Source organism: Danio rerio, chromosome 8 (assembly GCF_052040795.2).
Source record: "Danio rerio strain M-AB ecotype USA chromosome 8, GRCz13ab, whole genome shotgun sequence".
NCBI classification, from domain to species: Eukaryota; Metazoa; Chordata; class Actinopteri; order Cypriniformes; family Danionidae; genus Danio; species Danio rerio.
In genome coordinates, this window is record NC_141028.1 from 8,342,501 (window position 1) to 8,352,500 (window position 10,000).

General features: G+C 33.2%; 1 protein-coding gene across 3 annotated transcripts in view; it reads right to left on the reverse strand.

Annotated features, from left to right (window-relative positions):
- Positions 1-867: 867 nt before the first annotated feature.
- Positions 868-10,000, reverse strand: part of tas2r202 (taste receptor, type 2, member 202) — a 20,887-nt gene continuing 11,754 nt past the window's right edge. For 2 of the 3 annotated variants that reach the window (XM_087264006.1, XM_087264007.1), the window contains one exon: positions 868-2,187. In XM_087264006.1, coding sequence (XP_087120132.1) covers positions 1,202-2,187 — 986 coding nt within the window. In that variant the 3' untranslated portion in view covers positions 868-1,201. 3 annotated transcript variants of the gene reach the window in all.

Here is a 10,000-nt window from a genome sequence, read left to right on the forward strand (position 1 = left end):
TACAGCAAGAAGGTCGCTGGGTCGTTGGTTCGAGCCTCGGCTCAGTTGGCATTTCTGTGTGGAGTTTGCATGTTCTCCCTGCGTTCACGTGGGTTTCCTCCGAGTGTTCCGGTTTCCCCCACAGTCCAAAGACATGCGGTACAGGTGAATTGGGTAGGCTAAACTGTCCGTAGTGTATAAGTGTGTGAGTAAATGTGAGTGAATGTAAGTGGATGTTTCCCAGAGATGGGTTGCGGTTGGAAGGGCATCCGCTGCGTAAAAACTTGCTGGATAAGTTGCCGTTTTTTTCCGCTATGGCGACCCTGGATTATTAAAGGGACTAAGCCGACAAGAAAATGAATGAATGAATGAATGAATGAATAATATTATATTATATAACAAATTTAATACATTTGTTGTGCCTTCTATTATTTTCTGTCAACATTTCATGAATTTATATATATAACTTTATTTAAATTTAATTATATATAAAGCTACAACTATATTATATAAAATTGTATTTATTTATTTATTTATTTTTATTTTAAACAAACAGATTCAAAGAGAACCACAGGTCAACAGGAATTTTGCAAAATACAAGCTTCTGCTAGTCCACCATTAATTCCCTACTAATGTAAAATATAGACAAATGTCAAATACAGTAAAACACCCTAAATCTGTTGAAATGCGTCGATCAGATGGTGGTTGAGTTTACAGCCCCATATTATTGGGAGATTGCTGACAGAAACAGTGAACTGCTTGGTCAGAGTGCGTCTGAAGCTATGCAAGTTTATTTTACATACTATGGCAAAAACACCATGCATTGAGCCTCGCTAGATCCTCCTGTATGGGCCCTTATTCATTATAAAAACACTTACAGGACATTCATTTGGAAATTAATTTTGCGGATATATTAAATAGTCTTCACAAAAATATACAAAGTGAGACTTTCACAATCACTTTACGTATAGTGAATGAACAGACTTGCGAGTACTAGTTGCAGACCTGATCATTTGGCTGTTTTTGAAGTAATCAACCAGACAACAGGAGAAAGTGCATTACTTCGATTATTTTAATATAGCATATTAATTATGAAATCCAAAAATTATAGTGTAATATTGAGAGTTCATTTTAATCTCGCAGCCCAGGATCGCTGAGGCCCACTAGAGGGCCGTGGCCCACTGGTTGAGAATCCCTGCACTAAAGCATCTCCATAGACTGTTTAGTGCCCGTGACTGTGTTCATGTGGTTCATGTTTGACCTCCTCGACCTTCATTCTACTCAAACAAGGATACTCGTCTAAAAAGAGGTTATAAGAGGCGATCAACTCCTTCCAGTAGCTTTTCTTCCCATAAATCAGCACGAACGCACTGACTGTGGTGTAAATACTGGCGAACAGCATAATCAAAGCCAGTGTGTTCTGCCGCATCAACACCACCGTGATCTGCGTGTAAATGTCCACAGCCACGAAACAGCTGTAAACGAAGACCAAACTGAGCGTCATCTTGATCACCCGCATCTGAGTGCCGAGTTTAGGCCCGTGAGTGCCATTGCTGCTCGCCTTCATGTCCAGAAGATGCTTCGCCAAGTGATACGATATAGAAATGCTGCATTTGACCATCACGATTCCTGGGAGGATGTCAGAAATGACGACATAATAAAAGACGTAGACAAGCCCAGGCGTATCGCTTGGCATTATAGACCCACAATCGCCCAATTCGGTGGTGCCGTTGTAATACGTCAACACGCTCAATAAGGGAACGCAATTAGCGAAGCCACTCACGACAATCACCGTCAACACAATGTGGACGTGTTTCACAATGGCTTCTTGGATTCTTGTGTAACAATGAACGGGCTCAACAACTAATTTTGTGCCATAGTAAAAAGTCAGAAAGGCCGTGCTCCAGAATATGATGAGCTTCACACTGAAAACGAGGACTAACAATATGGCCTCCACCAGACTGATTTGGCAAACGATGTCGATCACATCCATGGTCTGCCAGGAGTACGTCAGGACCTGCTGGGAGATGCTGGCGATGGCGATCGCTGTAATAATGAAGTCTGCCGGGTTCAGCTTGTGCTTTTTTCTGTAGCTTCGATAGTTGACTAGAAGCAGATACATGTTGAAGAAGATGGTCAGGATCGCCAGTACGCCGATCAGCAGCCAGGCCACCAGTTTGTCTTGAGTCGACAGCATGATGATGAGGTCTGTTAGTGGACACAAGAAAAAAAAGATTCTTTAGTGAGTAAACTGTAGTGGCTATCTTATCAAACTGTGTTATTAAAGTACAGATGAAAACAAAGCTAACCATATTGATTTTGTTAGCTCACATTGCTAGTTTTGTGCTGAACAATTCATCTGTGGATGTCATTAAGGAAAAAAAAATTGTTTGCACTTGTAATCTTTAAATAAAATCTTAAAATGTACTTTCTGTTTGTTTTGTAAATCCTCAGATTAGGTATGTCTGTTGTATTGGGCAGGGCTAACATACTTAACCACGCCCCTCTTGCTCTCAGTTTTGACAATAAATAGAAATGGTGAGGAGAAAGCAGCTGTTAAGTTGTAGTAACTCTCCTCAAACCCTTTCCCCAATCTTTCTGAATGAAGTACCTACACCTCACTTTCTACCTCACAGTAGAAAACACAAGCCACGCCCACTGTTTACTCATTTAATATTCAGTTTATTCAGGAACTTTCACAATACCGAAAAAAACATTCGCAGCTTCCAGCTCATGCAGATATTAACAAAGACTAAAAAATACGCAAGATGTGTCACTTGTATGGTTATGAATGGGGAAAAGTGCATTAGTCAATATGGCGAATGAAGCCCCACCCTTTCAGGCCTTTTTTGAAAATACCAGTAAACTTGTTCCTGCAATTTTCTGGAAAGAAAAGTTATTACCAGTAATTTGCCGCAATGCTGCGCTGTGTGAACGCTGAAGGAAGATTGCCGGAAAGAGTGCGTTCACGCTTAGAACATGCTGTCTACTCCAGAGACGTCTACTATCAGAACATTTAGACGAATTCACATTCACACTGTTTATGAAAATATAAGCCTTTGAAAATTTTTCCAGCAACATTTAGCTGTTAGATGTTAGTCATATAACGTTTCTTTGTTCCTTCTAAATGCCAACTGTGCAAACAATTATCGATAAGGTGCTTATTATAAACGGCTGTTTGTTTAAGCTCTGCTTCAGTTGCTTGACGCATGTGCACGTTAAGCAGCCGGTGAGTGCCAGCATACACACATATTATGAACATTTCAACATGCAAGCGTGTTTCTCAATATGTTTTTATCGAAGTGGTTCACAACACTTATACATCCTTAGAATTTGTGAATTAGTCAAATGTTTACAAATACAAGCACAGCCGTTAAGAGCTCATTAATGATGTAAGAATTTACCAATATTTTAAAATGGATGTGAGAATAAACTTTTCCTGAAAAAAATTTGTAACGTCAGTGCCATGTGCCTTTTTTGAATTTCCCCGTAAAGTCGTTTGAGTAATTTTCCAGATATTTGTAGATATCACTGTGTGAAAGAGGCTATTGTTCAAAAATTTATCAATGTAAATATAAAACCAATTTCACCTCAGTAAGGCAGGTGTAACCCACCCGGACCTACGCCACCCAACCCACTACGAACGGGAATCGAACCGGCGACCTTCAACATGGGAGTTGGTTGCTCTACCAAGGAGGCTAAAGACCATGGCCTCTAGCATCTGTCATTGGAGCACCTATAGAGGTCAGAAGAGTGAGATTTACCTGCACAGCACTTACTAGCTAGCCTGTTACACTCACCCCCCTAAACCTCACTCCCATCCCCAATGTACCAATGTAACCCCACCAGTCCTATGCCACCAAACCTGCTCTGAGCTGGTATCGAACTGGCAACCTTCTGCATGGGAGTCGGTTGCTTTAGCAAGGAGGCTAAAGACCATGGGTAAAGACCAATGTAGCTAGAGCACCTTTAGTGGTCAGAGGATTGAGGTTTACCTGCACAGCACTAACTAGCTGGCTTCAGTTACACAGGCTAGATGTTTTGTTGTTAAACTGAATAAAAATCTACGTTATCAATGCTGTAAAAGGTCTTTATGAAATTAAAGATAGTCACAAGTTTTTGCCGGAAGATTTCTGAGCAACACTTCTGTGCATATAATCAGAGATGTATAGTAACGAAGTAGCACTATTCACTACTGTACTTAAGTACTAAAAGGCTGTATCTGTACTCTACTGGAGTATTGTTTTTTTTCTCCCACTTCCACTTTTACTTCAGTACATATTTTCAATAAGTTTAATGATTTTAAATCGATAATTTTTTTTAGGTGCTGCATCGTTACTCGTTACTAGGGGTGTCAAAAGGATTGATATCGGTTCAGTAGTAGATCATAACCTGTTATTACGTACTGACGTCATTTATTTCATATGCGTAATGTCGCAATACTATGGCGAAGGAGGCGAGGGCAAGTAAATAATGCTCTAACTATAATGAAGGCGGTACAGCACACGAGCCGCTATTTCACTTCTAAGGAGAAATGCTGTAAAACTCCATCTTTACCTCTCTCTCTCACTTTAGACATTTGACCCACTGGCCTGTTTGTGGGGTTACTTTTCCTCTCCTCTCAGCTGTTAAAGCGATACTTTTGGATCCAGACACGAGCGCGCATGAGGTGCCAGTTTTCTTCACTGTGTCTATTATAGATTATCTGTAATAACCGCGTATTATGCGCATATAGATTGTCACCGCAGCTGTTCTTCCCGCCATGGGTGAACAGCGATTTCATTTCTAAAGCCAATCGCAGCCCTTTCTGTTGAGCATGTGAAGACCCTAACCAATCATAGGGGTGTAATATTTACATCAGTTTATTTGCTATAAATGCTCATGTTATCTTCTGTGCATGTATTGAAGTTTTGTTGATACATTCAGAAAGTGTTTTCTTTGAACAGGTCAAATTAAGGGTACAGTTCATATATCTTACTGCTGTATTAAAGAACAAAATTGTATTACAAATAAAATAGAAATATTAATATATTTACAGATTTTAATAAAAAAAAAGAGATGCACCGAGATATCGAATTGAACCGAATCGATGGCATGATAATCGTAACCGAACCATAAGACCAGTGTAGATTTACACCCCTACTCGTTACAATTATAGACCTTTTTCTTGGCTACTGCATGGAGGGCACCATAGCGACCAGCCTCTTCCAGTAGAATGTTTAGAAGGTCCGTTTACAACCGGTAATTTGCAATCTGAAAATGTGTTTCAAACGCGCTTTGAGTGGATCACGGAGTGTTTTTTTGACACACAACTTTAAAAGGTGTGTGTTAAAGCTGTTATAATCTGTCAGATCTGTGGTTCAAGCGCGAGAGAAAAATAGTTTCGTAAGCCATGTTTCTTTTTGTTCTGCTTAATCACGTGCGCCAAAAAAATATATTTTTAACAAACAAAACTATATGATGTCTTTTGACTGCTTTCTTTATTAACTACATTACACAACACTTGTACTTTTACTTTCAGAATTTGAGTAGTAAATTTTAAAATACACTTCTTACAATACTTAAGTACCAAAACATGTTGAATTCTTTAGTACCTCCACTAAAGTATGGAGCTTAAAGAGCACTTCAACTTCTACTCAGGACACTTTTTTTGATAGAGCACTTGTACTTAAGTCTGAGTCTCTAGTACTTTATCCATCTCTGCATGTAACCCATTCATAAAACAACACAATCTACATGAGCTTTGCATGACTAACATAGTTTTTTAAAACAAACATTACCTGTCTAAAAGAACTTCTTCAGCCATGGTGTCATCATTCCTCCAGCGTGCAAAACTCTTTTTAAGTTGCATCAACTTAAAAGGTCAACCTCATCATGTTATCCCAAAATGTTTAATATAAGAAAAGCCACTTCAAGATAATAATAAATACTGTATCGTATTGAAACAACATTGCTCTCAAACTGTATATGATTACCAAAATCTACTCTCAAAATCTAAAAAATCCCAATAGCAAATACACATTTTATCTCTTGCTATTTACCATCTATTTAATATTCAAATAAAAAGCATTGATTAATTCAATTATGAGCGGAGACACTTCAGTACCTTGTTTTCCAAGTCTCAAATATTTTCCCTCATGTGCACAGTGCTCAAGCTCCTTGTGTATTTAGAGGATAAAAATACCAGAAACTGATGTTCTGTCGTCATGGCAAAGTGCATTTTTAAAGAAATGGCAAATGATAGGGAGAAATTTGAAGCTGAATTGCTTTGGTCTGCTGCTGCTGAAAGCTCTACAATAGCCGGCTGACTTTTATACAGCAGCTATGAAGTCAGGCAATTTTCATATGCTGACCGTAACCATATTTAAAGTAGCGTGTTTTATGGCACAGAAGCATGACTAGTCATTTTAACCACTATCCAGACATTTGTGGTGGATTTTGAAGAGCTGGTGGACTTTTAGTTTTTGGGGTTTTACACACGAATACACACCAATATAGATATGCACACACAAACAAAAAGTCAAACACTGTACTGTAAAAAATAGTTAATAAAACGGTAAATCAAAAATTTATGTTTTAAATGAATAATATTGTGTATAATATGTTTACAAGAATATACTGTTTTAGCTCTGTAAAAAATACTGAACTTAAAATTCTAGTCAACTTATTGCACAACATTTGATCAGTTTTGATCGGTTTTAACTCAAGTACTAAAGCTGAGTCATGTGATCTTCTCGACATTAGTTTATAAATAAACATCACACTTGGAACATTCTCGTTACTTTGACATATAAAAAACATTCTTACAGCAATTATACTAACTAAATAATAAATAAATAATAATACTAAATAATAATAATAATAAAGAAATAATAAAATAAAAAACTAAATAATGTTCTGAGAACATTGACATAACACAAGCCTAAAATGTTATAAAAAAAATAATATTTTTAATCGGGTTATTTAATCTAATTTTAATACAATGCCTAAAAACGGGACATTTTAAATAAAGTATGTTTTCATTACTTCCTGAGAATGTTAGTAAAATGTTCCTACAACATTTTGAGAATGCAGGTAGAATGTTAATAACATTTTAAATACCATTCTGAGAACTTTAATATGACATTACACTGCAAATTTACAAAAAGGTTTTGGAGCAAAAAAATAACAAAGACTGGACATTTTAATTATTTTTAGAATATTTAAAAAATAATTCCATATATTTTAATGGGAACGGTGAGCAAATGTTTCATAAATTGCTACTGTTTGCTGGGTTACTGGCAATTTTTTTTTAATTCTTAGGATGTGATTTGAGTGATACTTGATTATGTCTTCATTATTTTCTTTCCATTCACTTTGATGACTAAAGGCCACTGATTAGTAAAAGGCAAAAAAAGGCAAAAAAAAAAAAAAAGGAAATCTGCCTCTTTTACACCAAAACTCAAAGCAGATGGACAAAGATTAAAGGTTTATATTGTTCATATTGTAGAGGGTAATAACACAAATCCATTATGGATAATTAAGTAATAAATTACAAGAAACAATATATATATTGATATTATATATATATATATATATATATATATATATATATATATATATATATATATATATATATATATATATATATATATATATATATATATATATATATATATATATAAATTGTTGAGTGTGTATTAAACTTCTGTAAGATGCCAAAGTCTACACATTTAAAGGTCTTTTGCCATCAAGATTTTATATATATTTTTTGTTCCCTGGCACTTCTAAAAACTAAAACTACTGACTCATGACTGCAAGACGGTGATATTTTAATACATAATAATCTTTTTTCTTTTCCATATGTTCAACGGCACCTGCACCTTCTGTTCTCCTCATGAGATGATCTTGTATAATTATTCTGATGCAGCCAATGTAGATCACAGCCAAATGTTGTGGTTGTTGAACTGCTTTGCCTGTATCCTGTGCTAATGTGGACTGGATGTTCAGTGGTTTTATTTGCTTAGCACACAGACCACCGAGACCCTTAATGAGAGGAGAAGAACTCATCCACCTCATTCACAAGACAAATATGAGTCTCTCACCTAACATTCACATGCAGTTTTATTGGAATTTGACTGTTGAAATGCTTTTTAGGGTTTTACTCTATATTAATATTAATATTATTTTTTTTGTTTCGCTTCAGTCTATTTGAAAGAAAACATCCAAAATGTACTTTTAACCGTTGCTTTATCATTCATTCATTTTTTTTCTTAAGCGTATTCCCATTATTCATCAGAGGTCAAACATGACCTTTAACTATAAAAAAAATACTTGAAATATTGTTCATCAGTTTGATAAATGTGATTTTCTTTAGTTGAAAAATAGGATATTTAAATAAAACTTACTTGCCTCTCTAAAGGTTTTTATGATTTATTTATGCAAAATCTATTTTTAAATAAATAAACAAAATCTAAGAATACACAACTAAAATAAAACTTATAATAAACAAACAAATAAATGTAGGGATAAACAAACATAAGAACAAAAAACTAATAAACAAACAAACAAATAGATTTTAGAATAAACAAACTAACAGACAAAAAAACTAACAATAAATTAAATACATAAATAAATGTAAGATAAATAAACAAACAAAAAACTTAAACAATAAAATAATAAATAAAAAAATCGAAGAATTAACAAACAAATTATAAATGAATGTAATAAACAAGCTAAACTAATAATAAACAATAAATTAATACATAAATGTAGGATTAAACAAACAAAACTAATAATAAAAACAAACAAACAAAAAGTAAATAAATGCCTGACCAAACAAACAAACAAAAAACTAACAATAAATAAACAAATAATAAATAAATTTACGATTAAACAAACAAACAAACAAAATCTAATAAATAAGTAAATAAATGTAAGAATAAACAAACAAACAAATGTAATACACAAACAAACAAAAATGTATTATAATAAACACAAACAAGTGAAAGAATAAAGAAGCAAACCAAAAATAACTAAATGTCTGGATACACAAATCAAATAAACTTTTAATAAACAAACAAATAAATAAATGTAATAATAAACAAACAATAAATAAATGTCATAACCAAGCAAACAAAAATAAATAATTGTCAGAATAGACAAAGACACTATAAATGAATAAACAAACAAACAATAAAAAATGTCAGAATAAACAAACAAAAAAACAGTAATTAAACAAATAATAAATAAATAAATGTAAGAATAAACAAATTAACAAACAAGCAAATCCAATAATAAATATACAACAATATTAAAAAAATGTAAGAATAAACAAACAAACAATAAGTAAATATACAAACAAACAGACAAATGTAAGAATAAACAAACAAATAAAAACATAAATATAAGAAAAAACATGAAAAAACAAGCAAATCCCAAATCAAATAAACAATAAATAAATACTGCAATAAATAAATAAATGTACAAATAAACAAAAAAACAAAAACTAATGAATAAGCCAATAAATGTAACATTTAACAAACAAATCGTAATAACAATAATATTAATAAACACTAACAAATAAAAGTAAAAATAAACAATCAAACAAAAACAAGTAAATGACAGAATGAACAAACAAAAAACTAACAATAAATAAATGAATAAATAAATAAATGTGAGGATACACAAACAAACAATAAATAAATATAATAAAAAAACAATTATAAATAAAGGTTTCATAATAAACAAACAAACAAAAACTAAAAATAAATAATAAATAAATACATGTGAGAATACACAAACAAACAAAATAATGTAATAAACAAACACAATAAATTAATGTAAGATTAAACAAACAAACATAAACAAACAAACAAACAATTAAACACAAAAATTAATTAATTAATAAAAATCTGTCTTTTTCCAGTATTGTCTGGTTAGTGGAGTGATAAACAGAGATATTCAAAATTCCTTCTGTAGAAACTTTTGACAAAAAATAAAGTAAAAAAAAAAAAAACTATTTAACATTACTCAACGTTTA